At 39.6% G+C, this 24246-nt stretch overlaps 1 protein-coding gene across 36 annotated transcripts in view; it reads right to left on the bottom strand.

Annotated features, from left to right (window-relative positions):
* The window catches only part of NEB (nebulin), a 192582-nt gene that overhangs the window by 61988 nt on the left and 106348 nt on the right, over positions 1 to 24246 (bottom strand). For all 36 annotated transcript variants that reach the window (XM_059704463.1, XM_059704461.1, XM_059704470.1 and 33 more), the window contains 29 exons: positions 23756 to 23860; positions 23505 to 23612; positions 22789 to 23100; positions 21920 to 22123; positions 20973 to 21077; positions 19642 to 19749; positions 17922 to 18233; positions 16586 to 16789; positions 15851 to 15955; positions 15203 to 15310; positions 14122 to 14433; positions 13352 to 13555; positions 12760 to 12864; positions 9355 to 9459; positions 8942 to 9253; positions 8135 to 8239; positions 7010 to 7108; positions 6710 to 6811; positions 6486 to 6593; positions 5525 to 5836; positions 4372 to 4476; positions 4159 to 4263; positions 3704 to 3811; positions 2806 to 2913; positions 2590 to 2703; positions 1993 to 2190; positions 1496 to 1600; positions 679 to 783; positions 478 to 582 (listed from right to left, as the gene is read on the bottom strand). In XM_059704463.1, the coding sequence (XP_059560446.1) occupies positions 478 to 582; positions 679 to 783; positions 1496 to 1600; positions 1993 to 2190; positions 2590 to 2703; positions 2806 to 2913; positions 3704 to 3811; positions 4159 to 4263; positions 4372 to 4476; positions 5525 to 5836; positions 6486 to 6593; positions 6710 to 6811; positions 7010 to 7108; positions 8135 to 8239; positions 8942 to 9253; positions 9355 to 9459; positions 12760 to 12864; positions 13352 to 13555; positions 14122 to 14433; positions 15203 to 15310; positions 15851 to 15955; positions 16586 to 16789; positions 17922 to 18233; positions 19642 to 19749; positions 20973 to 21077; positions 21920 to 22123; positions 22789 to 23100; positions 23505 to 23612; positions 23756 to 23860 (4488 nt within the window). The remainder of the gene's footprint in view (positions 1 to 477; positions 583 to 678; positions 784 to 1495; positions 1601 to 1992; positions 2191 to 2589; positions 2704 to 2805; positions 2914 to 3703; positions 3812 to 4158; positions 4264 to 4371; positions 4477 to 5524; positions 5837 to 6485; positions 6594 to 6709; positions 6812 to 7009; positions 7109 to 8134; positions 8240 to 8941; positions 9254 to 9354; positions 9460 to 12759; positions 12865 to 13351; positions 13556 to 14121; positions 14434 to 15202; positions 15311 to 15850; positions 15956 to 16585; positions 16790 to 17921; positions 18234 to 19641; positions 19750 to 20972; positions 21078 to 21919; positions 22124 to 22788; positions 23101 to 23504; positions 23613 to 23755; positions 23861 to 24246) is intronic.

Raw genomic sequence — 24246 nt, 5'->3', positions numbered from 1 at the left:
AAACGATGTGGGAATTCTATGTACTATTTTTGAAACTTTTTTGTAAATCTCAAATTATTTCCAAATGAAGTTTAAAAAAAAAGTGTGTTGAGTTAATCAATTCAGAAGAGTTTAAAAGAGTTTTTTGGTTGGTTTGTAAGCCACTGGCCACTAGAGAATCCAGAGAAAGACAGGTTCAGGGTCAACAAAGAATAGCTCCAACAGTACCTGCCTGCCACATGGAGGAAGTTGCCAAATTTGTGTTAACTGTGTGCAATCGTGCAATATTCAAATTGGGGCTCATCTAATTGCAACTAGGAGGATTTATGAGCTAAAGTAGGAACTTAAAGGTCCAGGAAAAAAACTGGACAAACCTTTGGGAATCAAGTGCCTATCCCTTTTATTTTCTTATTGTCTCCAAAGCGGGGGGGGGGGGGGGGGGGGCTGGGGGGTGGGAGGAGGTAACTCAAATGAGAGAGGAAAGAAAACTCAACTCACACTGCTATAAAGATTCTTCAGATTCTTGGTTCTGTCATAATCCACTGTTTCCAGTACTGTCGTATACTTGTCCTTCATCTGATGATAATTTTCTTTATATCTCACCTACAGATAAAGAAAGATGGGTTATTCTTTTCTGCTGTTGAAAGACGTAAAGACAAATAAAGGCTCGTTCTGGAAGAGAAGACAAGCAAGACGCACCTCGCTGGCATTGATGCCGCTTTGAAGAGCAGTCACGTAAACTGGTGTGTCCGTGACCAGGCTATAATTCTGCAGATTGTCTTTACTTGCTGCCGTGTATTGTATCTGTGAAGGAAAACCGAAGTCTCTATAAGGGTAAAGTATGGGTCTACCGTCAGATTTAGTAATTTGTGCCATCTTAGATGAGCCCTTATTCGTAGGCTGGGTTTCTGCATCACTCCTAACAAAGAGGCCACCCTGTGTCGTCCTGCAGATTTTGTATGGCTGTCAAAACTAATCGCTTCTCCTGACCAGGAGTGAGGTCTGGATCTTTTCCGGGACCCCTTCCTCATTGTGTTGTCTTTCCCACACCTATACTCCACCCTGGCGGCAGCCCCTCAATTTCGACATTCCATTAGTCTGCTCCATCCAAGCTGAACCATATGCTGGGAGATTTCCCAAATATCTATGTTTTCACTACAGAGCTTACCTACCTACGGTCAAAGCATGCATTTGCATTCTACTATCTACACGTTAACCTGATCAGCTAAGGTACTGATGCTAGAGGTAGTTTACTAGGAAACACCTCCCAGACAATGTTCTATTAGAAATGTCTAATGCCTTAAATACTGAGAAACGCATACTGAGAGGGTCCAGCACAGAGCAGGCCACCAGGAGAGGTGTGACTGGGCAGTGGACCTTTGGCTCCCTTTCCTCATGCACTGTTAGAACAGCGTTCTCTGCCTGGGCACCGGGACAACCTGGGTAAACCCCACTGACAGCACCATGGGTTCCATTGGTCCGCAGCCAATTAGTCCTTCTAGGAAGATTGGCTTACCTGACTCTGAAGGTCATACGACTTCTTGGCTTGGAGGATCTGGGGTGTATCCCAGACATAGCATCCAATGCCTTTCAGCCAATTCAAGTCATCTTTATACACATTCTGCAAGAAAGAAGAAGTGGTGAAAGACATAAGTACTCAATGAATTTGCAACGGGATGCTTTGATAATTTCCGATCAGCTCTTGGCTGTACGTGGTGCTTAGTGGTCATAGGGTAGACTTCTTAAGAGCTGGGAGGTCTTTAATGCCCTGGCCTAACAAAGCTTAGGAGGAGAACATTAGATAAGTTTTAGTCTAGTGTGAAACAGAACATGGATATCCATGGCTCAGGAGGAATTCGTACACCAAGAAGTGGCTATTCATGCCACTTTGTGTTGAAAAGCAGCAGGGTTTATGAATAGAGGGATAATTAGATAAGACTGGGGGTGGGGGGAGGGGAAGCAAGGCAGGCTGGGTGAATCCTGTAATTAAGCTAAGCTGCAGCAATGACATACATCACTCAGGATCTCCTGTGCATTCCGGGCCACTAGAATACTGGGTTCTTCTGGGAGAGACGTCCACTGGTGGAAGTAGTGTCGGTACTCGAGGTCGCTGAGGATGTACTGGCACTTTTTGGCCAGCACATGGTTCATCATATCATTGGGGATGTGAATATTTGCTTTGGTGTCCTCATAATGTTTTCTGTAGTTCAACTGAGGAAGAATATTTTTTAAAGACAAACATAAGAAAGGAAAATGTAAAATATCCAGATCAATCTCTTAAGAGTTTTATTTCCACTATAGATCAGTACCTTTAGAATAGAGTAAGGTTAAACAAACATACTATAATATATTCTTTTGTAAAAATTTCCCATGATTTTATAACACAGAATAAAGAGTGACCTTGTTGTCAAATACAGAGCCCTCACTGTGTGTTTGGTAATGAAGGAGGGAGGGAATGAAGGGTGGAAGACTCAAAATCGGCAAAGACACACATGCTAAATGGCAGGGGTGGGGAAGTCTCAGGATCGACTCATGCCTCCCCACCCCATCCCCAGCTAATCTCGCACCAAAGGGCCGATCAGAAGTCAAGTCACAGTGAACTTTGCTTACCGCACTCCTCATCTTTTGGAAATCCAGGCAGTGAACCACACCAGGGAACTCACTGATTTCTTTCCCAGCCAGGTAGTGACCCTTCTGCTTCTCAAATGTCTCTTTGTATTTAAGCTGTGAAACAGGTACAACATTGAGAACCGCTGGGATTTTCTAACCGGCCCTCATTTCCCAATGAAGACCCTCCAGTCTCTGAGAGGCAAAAGTCCTACTGACCTCACTGTTCACATAGTCAGCATGCTTGGCTCCAACAATGGGGATGTAGCGTTCATCCAAGGTATAGCCGTAGGCCTTGGTTCCCTCCCACGCCCCTTTATACAGTATCTAGAACAAAGAAAAATGTGTGTCGACAGCAGTTTACTTTCAGATACCACCAAAAAGGAAGTGGTAAAATCAAGGTAAAAGATTTATGTTTAAAGGCAAGGCTTAGATCTCTGTTTACAGCCATTAGTGTACCTACCTAAGAACAAGGTAGAGTCTTTTGGCTTGTTGCAAAGGAAATCTACAAACTCTGAGGCATTTTATAACAGAGGTTAACTGTATTTACAGTCCTAAAAAGAGCGAAAACCAACTTGCTCCTAGTGAGAAGATCACTGAAAATTGCTTTCGGCTGAGATTAAACACACAGACATACTATGTGCACACATACATTGTCCTTTAAATTAGCCCAATTAAAATTGGAGGGCAAGTCCTCCATTCCTTGGCTGGAGATGTTTGTACATGACTGGTGAAGAGGGACCAGCTTTTTTTGTCTTTTCTCTGATGGTGGCTGCTCAGTCCTGTGTGCCCCCGGAACTGATACAGCACTTGTTACATTACTTGTGGGTCTGTTCCTCTCACTTGTATGAGCTCTTGAAAGGCTTGTCTCATTTGAGCTTTAGCTCCTCAGTGCCTCTGACAGCGCCTGGCACATCAGAGCAGCTCAAAATATACCAGGTGAATAAATGGTACATGCTCTGAACAATATGCTACTTTTAATAAACAAAATTAATACAATAGATGTAGTAGATTTCCTTTAAAAGTCCATTTGTTCACAAAATCATCCAAGAATGTGAATACTGACAAAAGCATGAAGTTAGGAACTGAGATGTACATCACATAAAATAGAACTTACGGTACTGTAGAGTTTCCCCATGTCTTTGGAGTGGGTGATATATGGTGTCTCCGGAGAAAATATATACTTGCCCTTTATTAATTTATTAAATGTCTCTTTATATTTTATCTAAGGAGAGAAAACAAAACAAAACAAAACCTCTGGTTACTATAAATGTATAAAGTTTCATACGATCTACCTAGTAAGATAATCAGGCTACATTTAGAGATTAAAATGGACTGGAGATTAAAATTTCAGTCCATTTCAGCTAATACAATAGAATAACTTGGACAAAAATGTGGATATTATCTAAAAGTGGGTACAATTATGCCACCTACTAGTGGCTTTTAAGACATCCCCTCCCAAAGATTATCTTACAAACCCTCCTCCCTCGGTTTTCTTACAAGCCAATCTGTTCAATGATAGACAACTAGCTTCCCAGTCTATGCACCTCCTTATACACAAAGCAAACTTACATCACTTTGATTGACTGAGTTAATCTTGGCCAAAACAATCTCTGGAGGGTCTTCCACACTTGTAAAATTAGGATAGTTGTCGAGAGCAGCTTTCTTATATTTCACCTGCAAAGACAGAGATGATGAAGACAGGTCTCCCCCTACAGAGTACCCATTCCCACAGGGCAGGTAAGGAGGACAGGCAATTAGGTAAGAATAACAGGCTTTGTGTACCTGATTCACCATTTCTTGGTTTTTAGTAACCCTCACATGGTCCACAGAATCCAGGGGGATCCAGCCAATGCCTCGGAGCCACTCCAGGTCGGATTTGTAGACATTCTAAGAGCAGGAAGAAAGATATAATGCAGGAGAAATGACTGGATACAGGGTTACAGACAGCAGGTTAAAAACAAAGTTTTTTCAGCTTTTAAAGGATTTCAATCTTTTGTAGCTGTTGTCTTTTCCATTCAATCATGATTTCATCTGTGCATCTGAGCAATAAGTCTTGAACCTCTTACTATGAATGAGGACCCTCCTTCTAGTCAAGCCTGCCTCTACACTTCCCCACCTAGTTCCTGGATTCTCCCAGTGCACCCACACGGAATAAAGAGGAGTTACTAATATGATTCAAGTTCCACAATGGTCTTTCTGCTGAGGTTCAAGTTCAGCACCTGTGCCACAGGCAGTCACTTACTTCCTGTTTCTGTATTGGGAGTGATGGGACCTATGCAGGGGTAGCTCCTTCGTGTGCCTGAGCATCATGTCAGTGCATCCTGTGTATGTTCCTACAGACAGCTGGTGTTGGGTAGAGATCTTGATTCAGGCCTCAGTGCAAGGTGGCCTAAGCCATATTATCTACCCTAGCTTTACCACCGTCTGAATGAGAAATTCTGGGCCCTCATGTGGCTCATCAGTATTTTGCAACCATTTTGTTTTGATTCCTTGCAAGCAACTACTTCATTAATGCCTTGAAGAATGAGATGCTTGGCAACGCAAGAATGGGGCATTCCCAGGGCCTGGACTATTCTGTCATGCAATGTTGTCAGAATCCCAACTCAATTCCCACCCAAGCCAATTATTATTTTAAATCAGTTGATAATTTTTTATACAAATATGAGTGAGGAGTTGCTAATGCAATGGTACAAAAGCAGCAGATTAAACACCAAAATGAGGTTGAAATTTACTCAGAATGCAGCCAGTAGGTAGTGCTGTCACTCACTCACTGCTCCTGATCTTGCTCTACTTCATATCCAGCTTCAGTTCCTCCTGGGCACAAACTAAATATTTATGGCTCCAAGTTTCAAAGAGTGGTGGCTTTGGAATGCTACTTATAATTCTCAGGGTACACTGTATGTTTCTAAGTAATTAAGAAACAAAAGTCACTTACATCACTCTGTAGTTCATAGGCCTTCTTGGCCTGAATAACATCGTTTTGGTCAGGATGACATGTCCATTGGTGCAGGTAATTACGGTAATCGATGTCACTGATAAGGGACTGCCCTTGCTTGGCAGCCAACACCGACACGGTGTCAGCAGGTATGTTGATCTTGGCCTTTGTTTTATGATAGTCCTCTTTGTACAGTCGGTCATTCTGAATCTGGCCGGCGTGCTCAAACCACACTAGGTTGGGATCATCCCTCATGGTCGGCACACCAACATAATGACCTTTTTGCTTTACATGCTCAGCTTTGTATTTCAGCTGGTGGGGAGAAGCATGGAGATGCATTCCATCAGCTTTGATAAGCACACAGGGCAAAAGGGACGTTGGGCGTCAACATAATCAGCCCCCCCCCCCGCCCCCCCCCCCAGCTTTTTGTGTTACAACCCCCACCCTGAGAATAAATAACAAAAACATTGAAGTAGATAAATATTAAAAATATCAACTTAAATATGGGGGGGGGAAGTCATTTGTTTTCTAATTCTGGCAGTATTTTATTTGAAGGCCTAGCAATCCTAGGAAAACCAGGGAAAAGAAGAAAAAGTGAAGATGGTGATGGATGTTAGCCAGACTTGTGGTGATCATTCCACAAAATGTACAAATACATATTGAATCATTATGTTGCACACCTAAAACTAACATAATGCCATATATATATATATGTCAATTTTACCACAATAAAAAAATAAATAAGAAAAAGTAAAGAACTCAAACGATAGCCTTTAAAGAAGCCAAGGATGGGGGTGGGGTGGGGGACTCCCAAAGCCCATGGGAAAAGGATCAGAAGGGAGCAGGTACCCCCCCCCCCCGACCCCCTAGCCTGGCTACGGTGCTACGCCTTAGCATAACCGGGTTGCCCCATGTGCAAGGCTCAGCCTTTGCCAAGTGCACTTATAACAGGATGAGTTACCTCGCTCTGAACATCACTAGAATGATGGGCATGGACAAACGGCACAGCATCCGGAGGCAAGATGTAGCCTGTGGCCTTTTGCTTCTCCCAGCCTTCCTTGTAGAGGTACTAGAAGACAGGGCCACAGCAAAGGGTTACTGAGGAGTCAGATGGAGGGAGAAGTCGTGTGCAGAATCTCCGATGGTCCCCACCCGAAGTCCCAGGCATCTGGGTAACGCCCATACCTGGTCCAGTATCCGGGCTGCCTCCTGGGCAGTGTGCAGCAGGGGGGTTTCTGTGAGGGTGTACTTTGATTTGGTGTCGTTCCAGTCTTTCCGGTATTTAATCTGGAAACCAGAGGCAAGAGGTAAGCTAATTGATGTTAAGGAAGCATCATGTAAGCAGTCTAGCATCAGTGACCTATCTCAATGATTAAAATCTGTATCTCCGACAATGACTGCATGCGAGTGTGTGTGAGTAGGGGGAGGAGCTTTGGAAACGACATCTTCATGATTGCAATTTTAGAACGGCAGCCGTGTACTTACATCATTTAGGATTTCACCACTTTGTTTCGCTGTCACATAATCAACTCTGTCATCCACAGGAGTAAAGTTCAGACTTTCGATTTTTGTGCGATACTTATTCTGTGGGAAAGAAAACAGCGTTTAGACAGTCGTAGTCACTGGTCCTGTGTGAGCTGAGAAAGATAGGTTAAATTTAAGGATCCTTTTCTACAAGATGCATACAGCGCCATATTTGAATGGCATCTTCTTGGCAATTTGGCTTTCTTCTTAGCATTTTATTATTTATTTATTAATTAAAAATATTTTTATTGATTTCAGAGAGGAAGGGAGAGGGAGAAAGAGATAGAAACATCAATGATGAGAAAGAATCACTGATCGGCTGCCTCCTGCACACCCCCTACTGGGGATTGAGCCCACAACCCGGGCATGTGCCCTTGACTGGAATGGAATCAGGAACCCTTCTGTCTGCAGGCCAATGTTCTATCCATTGACCAAAACCAGCTAGGACCTTAGCATTTTATTTTTGAACAAATGGCTGGCTTCTTATGCCTCCCACGGATTTTGAAGTAGCAGGTTTGCTTAGCTCCCAAAGTCATGCAATGTATCATCATATATATTACATATATCATAATACTCAATACATTTTTTTAAGCTGGACAAAATTCTCTCAAAGTTTTCCTGTTGCTGACAATATAAGTTTTTCATATATACAATTCCAAACATAATGAGTGTGCTGGATATTATATTATGGATGTGATCCCATAGTGTCATAGCAACAGCACAGGATTATTTTTTGGGGAAAAAAAAAGTATGTCTGGCTCAAATGACAGCAATTGAAGTTGTTTAAATTGCTGATAGGTAATGACTAAACTTTGGCTTGTGTATTTTTTTTTTATGCTTAACTGAAGATATGTTTAGATAGGAGGAGAGAGAGAGAGAGAGAGAGAGAGAGAGAGAAACATTGATATGAGAGTGAAACATTGATTGGTTGCTTCCCATATGCGTCCTGACCGGGGATCAAACCTGCAATCTTTTGGTGCACAGGATGATGCTCCAATCAACCGAGCCACCCAGCCAGAGCTTGTATATTTTTTTGTTCATTCTTTTAAGAAGTATAACGAATGGCAGGATAAAATGTTAGAATACCTCACTGAAGATATCCCCAGCGTATTTCGCGTGATTGACGGAAACGGAATCATTGGGCATCCACCCGATCCCACGCAACCATTCCAAGTCGGACTTGTAAATAGCCTGTGAAAAAAAGGTGGAGGTAAAGTCAGCAATCCTACCCACAAGTCCTGTTTATTCTGTCCATTGGTCTGATGGAGAAATACAATTCAAGAATGATCTACTCAAACAGCCAGGCAGGTAACATGTAAATTAATTAGGAAGCCAGGTGGCAAAACTGAGTAACAAGCTGAGGGATATATTTTCTGTTTAAGAGGGAGTAGCTTCCGTTCAGCTAGAGGTTATTGTCTGGGCTCAGACACATTCAGAGCTTCCTCCTCTGACTTTTTAAGAGAAATAGGAAGTCCTAGATTTGTATACAAAAATTTCTGATCTAAAAATTCTGGCAACTTAATTCAAAAAGTTTAAACATTGTGTCAACTAAAAAAGCATATCTGTGCCTACACCCTGTCCATGGACTGCCACTATTTTATTTATGATATAAACCTGTTGCTACTTAAATTCTATAGCAATCATATTTTCACCTTAATTGTCCTTACCCTGTAACAATTAAGGACTGTATTCACACTACCATTTATTTCTTGACACAAAGTCTAGATCCTTTATGACTTTGGTGATTTTGATACCATACTACCAGGTGTAACTAAAACCAAATTCTTGGCTGTATAAAGACACGGAGATCTGATCCAAGGACTTAATGACATAAACTTTCTGGGAGTCCTGGCAAAATACGGAAGAGCTCATGCTAAAATGCAGCCCACTCACATCGCTTTGCAGTTCGTAGGCCTTTTTGGCCTGAATCACATCGTTTTGGTCGGGCAGGCACGTCCATTGGTGTAAGCGCTGGCGGTAATCAATGTCGCTGACCAGAATCTGGCAATTTTTAGAATGCAAGATGGAAAGCATATCCACAGGGCTTTGGAACTTAGTCTTGTATTTGGCCCAGTTCAGCCGATACTCTCGCTCATTCTGAAGCTTGCCAGCTATGAGGGCCCACCGGATCCTATTGTCGTCCCTGGCGGTGAGGGTGCCCACGTAGTGGCCCTTCTGCTTCTCATGGTCAAGCTTGTATTTATACTGGAGACACAAAAACAAAGCAGATGGGTCACAGCTTGTACTCGCAGTGCACCGAGGGCATTTGCTTGCAAAACTGAGACGTTAACCCCGGCCACACTCACGTCGCTGGCGATCTCCCGGGAAGCCTTGGCAGACTGGATAGGGATGGCATCCAGCCGCACGTCGCAGCTCATCTTCATTTCATCCCAACCCTCGCGGTAAATTTTCTGAAGAGAACAAAGGGTATCATTCCAGGCTCAAATTCACCAATAACTCCAAGGGCTCACGTAGAATTATTATCAGAGGGGTGCAGTTTTGAAGACCCAGAGCCAGTTAAAGAAAAGGGGATAGGTGCAAGAATCATTCTGCACCATGGTACTGAAATATAAAATCGTATCTGGAGTCCAACTATCTGAGATTGACCAGAGTTCTTTCTTTTTAATTTCAATCATAGCCTCCACATAACTGTAAATGGTTTATGTAAAAGAGTTGAGTTGCTTCTTGGATTGGTAGCTTTGGGATAAATTTCAGTTCAGACACGAATGGGCTAGTATTGAATTTCTTTATTTAATCATTTAATTTATTTAATTTAAAATTTCAATTCAATTTTGTAATCTTCAAAAGTATAAACTTTTTAAATTTGTGAGGCTTTCCCCCCAATGTGGTTCTTTTAGATTTTATGTGATTGATGGTACATATTGTTTGGGAATGTTAGATGTTCCTGCTGAAGTGCAATTGGATATTAACAGCCATTTTTTAAGAAAAATGTACTGTCTTTTTGTTTGTACAGAGAAGTTAATTAAGAGATGGACTGGTTTACAGATGACTTTATAAAGACTATACTTTCAGGGGTCATTTCTATAGTTCGTTACAGAGAAATTTAAAAACATATGTTCATATTTAAATAGGCACAGTCTGTATTGACAATGTCACAAAGACTCAGAAACAACAGTAATTTCGATGTATAATTTAGAAAACATACCAATCAGTGTGGGATCTTGAATAGTAAAGGAAGGAGAGGTGAATTTCAATTATTGATAATTTCATGGCCTTTGCATATCTGAAATATGAGTGCTCAGATAAATTTTGTCTTTGTAAGTATGGATATATTTTATAGGAATTTTCATTCAAGTTTTTGTATGAATCTGGGTGGTCCTATTTTAATAATAAACTTGTTTTCTGTGCACAAGAAAAAGTATTGGGGGCAATGGGGAGATAAGGACACATATATAATACCCTAATCAATAAAGAAAAAAAGGAAGAGAAAAAGTATTCTCCACATTTAAATGTATTATACTATAGAATATTTAATGCAAACTTGTCATTATATTATTTTAAATTATTTTTGTTTTTTATTTATTTCATCTTGTTACATCATGTCTTTATTTATTTTTGTTTGCTTATAGGGTCAAATGTATTTTTTTTTATTTGACTTAAAAATAAATCTGGCTTGAGACCAAACTTCTTCATCTACTAACTTTGAAAACATTAGAAAATTTCTTAATCATTTTAAGTTTCAACTTTCCTATTTGATAAAACAAAACAACCACATTTTACTCATGTGGCTAATTTGAAGATTAAATGAGTCAATTAAACATGAATTTGCTTGGTTACCTATAAAATTGTATACAAATATTCTAAAAACATTGTGCTTTCTAAATGATGGAAAGAGTTTTAAATAGTGAATTTTATAAAGTTATAATAATGGTGACACCATGTATAAAGAAAATGCACATTTTGGTTGACATGCAAATGGGATGTTTGATTTCTTACAAATACAAGCCATTCTCATTAATATGTAAATATCTAAAGTTAATAACTTTACTTTTGGCATATTTTCAAATATTAGTCTTGCTTATATCATCATATCCAGCTGGGAAATTCATCATGCAAACAAGACCACATGAAACTTTCAAGAAAATTCCTGCCAAAGATGCCTCTGGATCAAACCAGAGAGCTGAGGAGGCTGTGCTCAAATGAAGAGCTGACTGCCTCTCCACCCAGTCACTGGACAAGGGAACACTGCACAAAATACTGATTCTGGTCCTCCCTCCCCCCAAAAGTATCAGGGCCCTAAAATTTTATTTTTTTCCCAAGCCTTGGAAAAAATTAGCTCTCAAGTGGCTCATTATAATAGAGTTGTGGGCACACAGTTGGGGATGTGGTGAGGAATCTTTGCCTGGCAGGTTCCTTCTCTCATAAAGATATATTACTTTTTGAAAGATGCAAAGTTTCAATCTATGGTGAGTTGCACTAAGGAAGTATCCTTCTTCTAAGGTTATGCTTGTTCTACACATGAGAAACCTCTGAGATCCATGAAGGTAGTACCTTCTTGAAAGTTGCTGGATTATGTTAACCACATAACTAAATTCTCTCATTTTATCTAATAGATTTTTAAGTTGATGTCCTTGCTTCTCCCAGGCATATAATGATTTATTCTGCAAATAATAATAATTTTGAAATTTTTTCTTTCCAAAATTTATCTCTTATTCTTACTCTTATTCAATTATTTTGGCTTGAATGAGAGGCTTACTCAGCTAGAACTTTCAACACCTTGGCAATGTTAGTGGGCATTCTTGTTTTACTCCTGACTTGAATGAGAAGTTTAGTTACTGGCCTTGGATTTGAGATTTATTCTTGCAGTCACATCAAGAAAATACTCATTTATTCTTATTTTTCTATGACTTGATTTTAGAAAATAAGAAGAGATACTGAATTTTGTTGCATGCATTTCCAAATCTTATTAAAGGAGCATATGATTATTCCCTTTTGTTCTATCACATTATTAAGTTTCTGAAAATAGAATCCTCTTGGAATTCCTGTATGAACCTTAGTTGTTTGTGTCGTGTATTTATATCCAATTTGATTTATTAATATTTTACTTAAGATCTTCCTCATTATCATTGGTCTAGTTTCCATTTGTGAAACTATTTGGACAAGTTTTGGTAACTGTAATGGTGTTTTTTCTTTCATTGGGCTCTATCGTAGTCTTTTTTTCCCCTTAATGTTTTGAAAGAATTCTTCTGTAAAATCATCTGAGTGACCATGGCATTTGAGAGGAGAATGTAACGTCCTTAATAACCCTCTCAATTTCTTGCTATATGTTTTTATTCTTTTTCTGGGGTCAATTTTGGTAATTTGTAATTTCCTAGAAAATGCCCATAGTCCCAATTTTACAATTAATTTGTAGAGTTTTGCAAAGAATTCTCATATTTCAAGTTCACCTGACTCTGTCATTAATTCCCCTTTCTTGTGTGTGGGTCCCTTCAGTCCTCTTTCATCTCTCTTGTCCTTATTCTCTTCTCCCTTTTATCATGTTGACACTGGCGCACCAATAACTGACCCTGCCCAGTGACTCTGAGCCGGGGATCTGCTCCTTTCCTCACTCCTGGTCCCGGACTGATGGTGAGGAGTCTTTCTTGCCTCCACCAATCTTCTCTCCCTTGACTATGAAGAGTTCCACTGGTGATATTGTACCACCAACTCAATGACTTTCTAAACAAAATGGAGTCTGTTGCAATACTTACATTGCTCACGTTGAGAGCATTGGCTCTGGCGAGATTAATTTCTGGAGTATCTGGCATTATGTGGATCGACGTTTTATCCTTGTCCCAAACTTCTCTGTACTTTGGCTATGGAAAGAACCAATAATAAAAAAGTTACTTCATAATTTGTAACTTCGCTAGTTCCAATGCACAACTTTTAATTTTTCTGATGCAAAACATTTTTATATCTAGAGTCTTTTCACACAGATTACTCAAATTTGATATAAAATCTGTATTACTGTATTAATACCTTTTATTAATACGTTGAGTTTCTGTTTAAAATTAGAAAGTAAATAATAAAGCAACTCTGTCAACATCACTTATTAAAATATTTGCTATCATCAATATTATGTTTATTAGATTACTAGGTTAATGATTTCTTTGTTTGTTTGTTTTTGTTAATTCTCAAAATCAAACAGAGGATATTTTTCCATTGATTTTTAGGGAGAGTGGAAGAGAGAGGGAAAGACAGAGAGAAACATTGATATGAGGGGGGAGCCTCACAGGGCCCAGGCAATGATTTCATTTATTTATAACACTAACCTAATTTTATTATAGAGAAAATGGTACTTACAATACTGATATTTTCAGCATTTGACTTAGCAAGGACAACTTCCGGTGTGTCGACGATGCTTGTGTACTTGAGATTCACCACAGGTGTCCGGTAGACACTGTCTCGTAGGATCTCCTGGGCGTTTTTGACTCTCAGTACTTCCGGAGACCCATCCGGCATCCAGCCAATGCCACGCAACCACTCCAAGTCAGCCTTGTAGATAGCCTGGGAAAGAAAACAAAGTCTGCTAGAAACGGGCTTTTTAAAAAAATTAGTAAAATAGGCAAGCAATTTTGTATGTTACATTTTATCTTCCACAAACAGTAATAAAAAATGAGTACTCTCCTGACAAACATAACTTCTCACATACACAGTAGTGCTTTGTTCTGCCTTTCCCCTGTGGCAGGGGGTCCAAGGACAATCCTTAATAAACTACAAACACTGCACATGTTCACAAGTCTATAGAAAAATTATGCAAATAAAAACTTAACAACAAAAACGAAAACTTTCTGAATAAACCCAGCAGGAGGGTTTATTTCCTTAATGATCAACCAGATCATTTTTCATAATAAATCCAGCAGGAGGGTTTATTCCCTTATTAAGTGTAGACACTTAATAAGCTTGGTAAAATACTCGAGGGAAGTGCTTATGCAGGGGGAGTTGTATTTTCCCAAGCACTGGAAGGAGTGGTCAGGCAGAGCTGTGGAAGGCTTCCTTCCCGGGGACAGCTCACCCCTCAGGCACCTGCCTTGGTGCTCCCTTACATCACACACTCCCAGGCACACACTTACATCACTCTGCAGGTCATACGCTCTCCTGGCGTGGATCACATCATTCTGGTCAGGAAAGCAAGACCACTGGTGCAGGTACTGGCGATAGTCCACGTTGCTTGCTAATGCCTGGCCTTCCTTGGCAGTGCTGATGGACACCATGTCCCCCGGGATGGAGATCTTCGCCTTGTGGTCATTGTAGGCCTTTTTGTACAGCCTGTCATTCTGCATCTTGAGTACATTTGCTGCCCAAGCCAGTTTAGGGTCTTCCTTGGCATTGCGACATCCAATATAGTGACCTTTCTGTTTCTCATAAGCAGTCTTATACAGATACTGTTGGGTGTGAGCAGAAGAGAGAAGAGTTATTTTTCCAAGTTCAATATGTCTAGACATTCAGTTCAAAATAGCTCCATTCCCTTAGATTCATCTTTTGGGGGCACTACAAGCACCTCTAGGCAAGAACATTGTGAGCACCTCTAAGGCAAGAAGTGTGCTTCTAGGTTATCCTCCATACAGGCTTGTCCAGTGTTTCCCAGACTCCAGTCAAGGTTTGGCACCCTCACATGTTTTGTCACAAACATGTACCAAATGTACTTCATACTTTAAGTCAATTTGATCCTTTGTTTAAGTAAATTTATTTTTTAAGTGTAAACTTACTTAAATTGTTACTTTAAAATTTATAAATCTATCTAAATGGGATAAAATCAGTATTATTTCTAGCACACATTGAAACACATATATAACCATTTTAAAAAATGCTTGTTTATGTGTTACATAATATATCATTTTGAGAAACAACAGAATTCTTTTCACCTATAAATCTCCAAGTGCTAGTAAATTAGCTTATACTGAGAAGATATTGAAAATAAAATAAAAATCTGTGCTTAAACATAAGAAGAAGAGCAGAACTCAGCAGAGATACATGAAGATCATCAAATTGTTGTAAAGTTGTTCTTAAATTTGGGATTTTAAAACAAGACACTAATAACAATGACCTCCACTTAAGTATAATTCCTGGGGAAATATGTTAAAGATTAGTATGGCATTAACCCCCTGTGTGCCCACTAGTGTTTGTCAAAGCTGGGCAAGGAGGAGCTCTTACATCACTGGCAATATCCCTGGAAGCCTTGGCATGCTGGATCCCAATGGCATCTGCTCGCAGGTCATAGCCGGTAGACTTGACATCTTCCCAAGCTTGCTGGTAGTGTTTCTGCAATTGGAGATTGCAATGCTACAGTCAGTCTGAAGAGGGGGCTACTGAGCAACATGCTAACAGTTATACTGAAAACTAATCTCCCCTAGAGCTTCATAGGCTGGTTTCATATTGAACTTACGTTCCAATCGTTTTTTCATGGAATTTAGTAAAGTTATCTCTTATACCTTTTTTGTAAAGAAGGAAATTTAGGAGACAGGAAATCATATTAAAATGAGAAAAAAATATTATTTGGTTTTTAAAAGGAAAATCAATGATGGGTCACTAAAAAGAGAGCTAAGTATTATTATACATGCATAGGTACTTTTCTGTTGTGTTTTGGCAAAACCACTGCATTTTTCCTTCCAACAAAGATAAAGACACATGTCTCTAAACACACACACACACACACACACACACACACACACTAGCTTAAAGACTAGAAATAAAAGGAATGGTAGGGAACTGTCTTTTATGAACACTTTCCGGAGCATACTGCCTAAAGGTTCAGTTAGGCAGAAAGCATGGTATACAGCAAATGGCTGTGGAGTGCCTTACGTTGCTGATCTGCAGGGCGTTGATCTTGGCCTGCAGCATCCCTGGAGTGTCGGCTGGCACATTCACATTAGCCTTCTCCTTGTCCCAGGCATCGCGATACAATGGCTGGTAAAAATGAAAAACAAAGGCTGATTGACGAGTAAATAAGTCAGTTACCACATGAATAACATTACAGTTAAAAATTCTCTTTGAAGGTTTTCCTATGTAGATATAGATCACATTTTGTTTTTGTTTAGAAAGTGCCAATAGTGACTTCAACAAGAGGAATACATTCATGCATAATATAATATAAATGTAAAATGAGTCAGAAACATGGTAGTAAAATAATCCTTTTGCATTTATTCACAGGTAATTATCAGGCAGTAAACCTGCATCGCAGGTAACTATGACATTCCACATTGCTAGTAAAGTCCTGGCTCTCTTAACTAAAATAACTTTAATAATGTCTGACATTGCTACCCCTGGACTCTTCAACTTATTTTAAAAAGATGTCAATTTCTGATCATGATATTAACTGGTTGACCAGTATTATAAGCAAGGTCTTAAAATGCGTTCAAAGTATACATCAGAGTCTGTGAAACATGAAGATACCCACTACACTTATAGTGAGCAAAGAGTTATCTAAGCAAATGAAATGTGGATACTGTTCATCGACCGGACTATATAAAATTCTATCTGGATACATGTATCTTCAGGATTCTGATGGGTATTAGCAGTTTAAAGTTCACAGCTTACCTCGCTGATCTGTAGAGCATTGGTCTTTGCCAGAATGACTTCAGGCGTATCAGCAATGCAGGTGAATTTGAGGGTCTCAGGCTTTGTACGATACAGCTTTTCATTGAGGAGATCTTGGGCATTCTTCACTCTCACCACTTCCACAGAACCCTCTGGCAACCATCCGATACCCTTCAACCATTCCAGGTCTGATTTGTACACGTTCTACATGAAGGAGAGGGCCACAGAGTGCAGAAGAGTCAAATTTGTAGAGGAGCACAATGCCAACAAACCACACACAAGATCTCTATTTAAACCAGCTGGGTGGCCAAGCCCACAAAATTCAAGGATCAGCATTAAATGGTAACATTTGGGGGTAATGTCTCTGGCACAGTTCTCTGGGAGAAGCTCACAGGATCTACCCTACAGGATTGGAGCAGGGCTGACAAGTGGCATTTGGGGAATGACAGACTGCAATGGCATAAAATGCAAAGTTGAGCTTGTGTCCTCACCACTTGGAATCTGCCTTTTATGTACCACTGGGAATTCCTACAGATGTATCATCTGCAGGAATTTAGGGGGGAAAAGTCCTTAGATGCATGTATAATGAGAAAAAAATACATATCTATAAACATTTTTCTCTATATACGAAAATATAATATAAATATATATATTTCCTATATGCACCAGATAAACTTGAAATGCAAAATTTTCTTATGCTTAACCTGTTTCTGAAACTTAGGTATCTGATAATGTATCACCAATGTACTGGATCAGAACCACTGGGACTGAAATTTTTTACCTAATTACATAGAATAGCAGAGTGATTTTCATCTTGATGGATAAGGCCTTGTTGCATAAGAAGGAATCCTCTATAACAGTGGTTCTCAACCTTCCTAATGCCACAACCCTTTAATACAGTTTCTCATGTTGTGGTGACCCCCAACCATAAAATTATTTTCGTTGCTACTTCATAACTGTAATTTTGCTACTGTTATGAATCATAATGTAAATATCTGATATGCAGGATGTATTTTCATTGTTACAAATTGAACATAATTAAAGCATAGTGGTTAATCACAAAAACAATATGTAATTATATATGTGTTTTCCGATGGTCTTAGGCGACCCCTGTGAAAGAGTCGTTCGACCCCCAAAGAGGTCGCGACCCACAGGTTGAGAACCGCTGCTCTATAAGATTAAAAAATATTCAGAAAAACTCTACTATCATGAAATGTACAGACTATGCTAGGTTCTTTCTATGAAGATTAACAGTTAAATTACATCCCCAGGGAATACACTGTGATCACACACACAGGCACACATCTCCCCAAGGGTCTGGTGATAATATACGCACATCGCTCTGCAGTTCGTAGGCTTTCTTGGCCTGGATCACATCATTCTGATCTGGCAGACACGTCCACTGGTGCAGATAATTGCGATAATCCACATCACTAACCAGGACCTGGCATTTCTTGGCTTGAACAATTGACATCATGTCCAAGGGTGTATTGTAAATTCCTTTAGACTTCTCATAAGCTTTCCTATATTCCCTGTCACTCTGGATCTTGGCAGCATGTATAGACCATACCAATTTGGGGTCATCTTGTAGGCTGCGGAAACCCACATGGTGGCCCAGTTGCTTACGGTAACCTTCTTTGTATTTGTACTAAAGTGATGAAAAAACAGATAAAAAGACATATGAAAATAATGTATTAGAGAACTTTTCATGACACGTTTCAGAATATTTTCTTAATGTAAAGTGGCTTGACATTGGCAGTCATTATGTACATCACCTAACTTTAAGGAAATTAGAAAGGGCTATTTAGATAGCTTTATAGAGGACATGAGTAAATCAGGAAGGACTGTATAGTAAACAAGAGTAATAAAAAAATAATAGTAGCTAACATTTACTGAGCAATCACTCTATGCCAGACTCTATTATGAATACTTCAAATGTATTAGGTTGATCCATCTGATATTGCTGATTTTTTTAGTTAAACATAGTTGACAGTGGCAATTATAAATTCATTTAATCCTCACAACATCTCTATGTGGTAGTACTATTATTATCACATATTCCAGATGCTGGGGGGAGGGGGCACAGTAAGGGTAACCATTGTCCCCAAAATTGCCTGGCAGGTGGAAACATTAGGTCAGATGGTCCCCCAAGAGTACTGAAGGTACTTCAAGTAGGAAAAATTCATGTGTGATTTAGGAGACAGACAAGATGTATGTTTCAGGAATGGAAAGCAAGGTTGCTGGTTTGAATCAGAAGATGACAGTAAAAGACCTATGGATAAGAGTTTGTGGTCCACGCTTGTCCTCAGTGGCTTAGGACTAGAGTTAGATAGCTTCTCTTTCCCATATTTAGATCTGATTGGCAAATTTGGACAAAAGGGAGACAGAAAGAAAGGGAATAAAGCAGACACTGTACTCAGGTGTAGTTTTTAGTGATAAAAAGGAGGAAGAAGATAGAAACAGCTGGATACATGAAATAAAAAATAGAGAAGACTGGGGAGAAAGGAAACAAAGATGGCTTAAAGATTTGAAACTGGGAGTTCGGGGGGGGGCGGGGGAAGCGAACTTGATAGGATAATTGTTTTGACCCTTAGTAAGTTTTAAAAGTACTGTTAAATGAACTTCAAAAGCTTATTAAGAGCGTTATACATAAGCCTCCAGCATAAAATCTTGTTTAGAAAATGTGATTTCATTCTTAAGTCTTCTTGTTTGACACTTTCACCTGTGATTTATATTTATGGAGAATGTCAGAAATATTTTGGGGGTAAAATCACATTGTATCGGTTCCTGAATTTTCCCCAAGAATTTCACACAGACCCTTCACGATATTTTTCTCCTATTTAGAAACAACTTAGAAGTTATTTACACATGTACTTCATTTATGCTTACCTTAGTGTTCTTTTGTCCCATTTTAATGTTTTTTAAAATAAAGTCTTTAGTGTAAGACAAAACATAATCATTTGTCTAGATCTTTAAAAAACACCCAAATTCTTGAAAAATACTCTGCCTATCTGTTGCATGGAGGAGGGGAACCACAAGGAAACAAGGAGCCGTACCTCACTGGCGATTTCCCTGGAGGCTTTGGCATGCTTGATTTCAATGGCATCTGCTCTTATGTCATAGCCTTTCTGCTTGGCCTCGTTCCAGTCTTTCTGGTAGAGTTTCTATTGAGGGAAAAAACATGTTTGTTTACAAGAATTGAAAATAAGTAAATATACTCAAAGTAGTCATATGAGTCATAAGGCATAATGTCAATGATGGCAACATAAGAACAAAACCCGTCACTTCTGAGTTCTTCTCTTGGTTATTGGTTATTTACTTTGTGGAGTGCCGGATTTTCTGATAAAATTTTCAAAGGTGAATATCTAAGTCTAGCAGCTAAACACCTAAATCTAAACATCTGAACCCAAACTAATATTTGAATATCTGTATTCATCACAATATGGCCCACATCTGAAGAAATGTCATTACACAGTAGATGAAAACTAAGAATCAATGGTGAACCTTCTTCATAAGGCAACATATGAAACCTGATTAGATTGTCTTCCTAATGTTGTCCTTTGACTTTTTAGAGGTCTCTGCTAATGACGTGACATATATATCATACATATCCTGCACTTTGCATATATTTAAAAGTTGTCTTTTGGCTTTTCTTATAGCCTTCAAATGTCCAACAAGAAAGTTTTGGATCAATCAAAAACTGCTAAAGACAATAGAAAAAAAGGTAATAGAGACTATTACCTTTTAAGAGGCATTTAACTAGTGATTTCATTATTCTCAAATAAGATACAATGAAACTGAGCTGTGAACATTAGATACTAGAGGCCCGGTGCATGAAATTTGTGCACGGGTGGGACCCATAGGCCTGGCCGGCGACTGGGGCCTATCAGGCTGGGCTGGCCGGGGTCTGCTGGTTGCTGGATGGGGCCTGCTGGGTAGGGCCTGCCGGATGGGGGGGAGGTTGGCTGGCCATGGGAGGTTGGCTGTGGGAGTGCACTGAACACCAGGGGGTACTCCTGCATTGAGCGTCTGCCCCCTGGTGGTCAGTGCACGCCATAGCGACTGGTCAACCGGTTGTTCCGGTCATTTGGTCACTTAGGCTTTTATATATATAGATAGGACAGTGATTTCAAGGTTGAAAGAAGTACACCACTAAGATGCAGGTATCCTACACATTGCAGTCCAGGGACTCAACCATGTATCTAAACTAACATTTAAAAGAGAATTTCCATTCATATTGTATTGGGAGTGGTAGCTAGAGAGAAAGTGTCGAGCATCAAAAGCTGTAGACATTTCTAAGATAGGTAATTTTTCAATTACAACACACTCCATAGCGGACAGATATTGACTCATAAAGGCATTGACACTTCATATCCATGCCACTTACATTGCTGATTTGCAAGGCATTGATTTGGGCCTGCAGCATGACTGGCGTGTCGGAAGGAATATTGATGTTGGTTTTGTCTTTATTCCAGGCTTCTTGATACAGTTTCTGTGGAGAGAAGGGAAATTTTATTTCAATATTTCATAGAGAATGGAGATCTGAAACATAAAGTCTAAGTGAGCATTTAATCTGGAAAAATGTTTTTATATATGGTTGTGATGGTTAATTTTATGTGTCAACTTGCCTAAGCCACAGTACCCAGACATTCGGTCAAACATTATTCCAGACATTCTGTGAAGGTATTTTCAAGATGACATTAACATCTCAGCAGACTTTGGGTAAAGCAGACTACCCTCTGTATTGTAGGTGGGCTTTGTCTAGTCAAAGGCCTTTTTAGAAAAAAGTCTGACTTCCTCTGAACAAGAAGTCACTCTGCCTGTCGATGCCTTTGGGCTTGAACTGCAGCTCCTTCCTGCCTCCCGTCTGCCGCCCACCCTGCAGATGTTGGACTTGCCAGCTCCACAACAGAGCCAATTCCTTACAACCAATCTCTCTCTACTACACACCCTACTGGTTCTGCTTTTCAGGAGAACCCTGACTAATACAATCTTATACCATTTAATATGCAGCATTGTGCCACAGGTTTTAGTATTTTATAGAACTTAAATATTTCTATATTTCTATATTTATAGAACTTAAATATTCCTGACGCACAATGGAGTAACACTTTTCTAGTTTTGATGCTTCCAAATGTATGGCAGGGGACGGGCACCTTGGCATGCGTAAGAGTTCTGCTTCGCATGCGTCCTCACTGAACTAGTTAAGAGACTCTTAGAGGTGCTCCCATCACTACAGTCTTTGAAGAGGAACAGTCCGCCTGTCCCCTGTGGCTGGCCTCATTTGATAACAAAGCCCCACAAAAGGAACGCCTGAGATAAGATGGTTCTTACCTCACTAATTTGCAGAGAATTGGCTTTTGCCAGGACAACTTCTGGAGTGTCAGTAATGCAAGTGAATGTCAAGGCTTCTGGTCGCGTCCGATAGAGCCTTTCATTCATCAGGTCTTGAGCACCTTTCACTCTGGTCATTTCTACTGAGCCTTCTGGCATCCAGCCGATGCCTCGCAACCACTCCAGGTCTGCCTTATATACACTCTACAAGGGGTTAGAACAAAATTTTGTTCCCATGTTAGACACATTATCCCGTAATTGAAAAATAAAGTTCATGGGGAGATGGTGGTTCCAAAAAAGTAGAACCTGAAATTTTACATAACTTGGGGGTTGTAATATCAATGACAGAGTAATTTGTAAAAGCCTAATTCTTTATACTAACCATGAATAGGAATACACAAGTAATAATGTTAAATTTTATGATAATTATTTTATATTTTAAAAAATTATAAAATAAACACTTTAAAAAGGAAATTTTGTTGACTCTCATTCCATTTTCATCCTGTAAAAAGAAACCCACGGAAAGTCCGTTCAGTGTGTTGGATATAATATAGTAGAGGCAATTAAAAAAAACCCATTCATATAATTTAAGTTTGTCTGAAATATATTTTCATTGCCAAAAAATAAAAATGACATGAAGAAAATAGTCTGGAATATAGGCCAGGGAATAAAGGACATGACCAAGTAGCATTCTTTATCTATAATCTTTGCTCCCAGCTTTACTCCTAAGTATGTTTTTTATTAAACAAAGTGAATGGTGCCTCCTGGGGTTGTGCACAACCCATGGATCTGTCCACAGAGGAAATGACTGGAAAATTAGTAAATCTACTTCCTCCCATTCCACCATTCCCAGCGTTCGTGTTACGTACATCACTCTGCAGCTCATAGGCCCTCTTTGCTTGGATAATGTCGTTTTGATCAGGTAAGCATGTCCAGTGGTGCAGGATATTCCGGTAGTCAATGTCACTGACCAGTGTCTGACATTTCTTGGCCAGCAAGATGCCTAACATATCCACTGGGGTACTATACTTGGTCTTCGATTTTTCAAAGTCCTTCTTGTACTCTCTTTCACTTTGAATCTTCCCTGCATTTATGGCACACATGATTTTGGGGTCATCTTCAATGCTCTGGGCTCCAATGTGGTGGCCTTTCTGTTTTTCATATGCTTCTTTGTATTTGTACTAAAATGTCAGAAATATAGGTTTAGAAATCCAGTTCTATTACCATATACACACTGAGAATTACAACATGAACATCCATTAGCAAACAGATAAGAATTTTAATTTGCAAATATTTTGGCATCTCTGAATAATTTTAAACTAATATTTTATGCTATCATTACACTAATAACTGTAGTGTAATCATGTATCTTCATTAGCGGAACCCTTTCCTCCATCAACTCTAACTGTGATTCCAAAAATATATTTTTCTTCTCTATGAAAACAAAGGGAAAGGTCTTAGACTTAGAACGTAGCAAGCAGGCTTGGAGGAATACATGTGGAAGCAGTTACAAAGTGGGGCCCGCCAGCTGCACTAAAGTTGTTCAGCAATGTGAGACCAAGGGGGTCAGATCGAGGGCACTTACGTCACTGGCAATGTCCCTCGAGGCCTTGGCACTTTTGATGGAAATAGCATCAGCTCTCAGGTCATAGTCCTTCATCTTTGATTCATCCCATCCCTTGGTGTAAAGTTTCTATGTGGAGGATAATACACAACAGAAAAATAAAAGGGTGATAGACAGTTACTAGGCCTATTCCAGAAAGGAAGGTGGTGAGATAGAAACAGTATTTTAATTACTCCTAGAGCAGCTTAAACAACAATCAGGAAATCTCTTACTTGGCTGATATTGACAGAATTGCTCTTGGCCAGCATGATTTCTGGGGTGTCCGGCATCACATGGATGGAAGTTTTGTCAGCATCCCAAGCTTCTGTATATAAGTGCTATGAGGGAAATAAGGTAAGACACATATTTTTTAAAGGCGGTACATTACAATTATTATCAAATTTAACTCACTTAAGTAAAATAGCCTATTTAAGGTTATTTGGAGGCGAGGGAAGCAAAAGGGTAGTGAGGAGAGTTAAACATGGCAATGTTTAAACAGCCATATGATCATTTCACAGCTAATACAAAACAACATAATGATCTCAATTATTAATTCTTTTCATCCAGTAAAATTCAAGCTTACTCAGTACCTCCAAGGATGGAGCGTGGCTATAGAACTGTGATGTAGTAGAAATCCCTAGACTTCAGAGTCAATCCCAAGTTCAAACCCAACTCCACTATGTCCAAGCTATGTGATCTTGAAAAAGGTGCATAACGCCTCATA

This window comes from Myotis daubentonii, chromosome 7 (assembly GCF_963259705.1).
Source record: "Myotis daubentonii chromosome 7, mMyoDau2.1, whole genome shotgun sequence".
NCBI lineage: Eukaryota > Metazoa > Chordata > Mammalia > Chiroptera > Vespertilionidae > Myotis > Myotis daubentonii.
The sequence above is the reverse complement of the archived record's forward strand: the minus strand, read 5'-3'. Positions and strand labels throughout refer to the sequence as shown.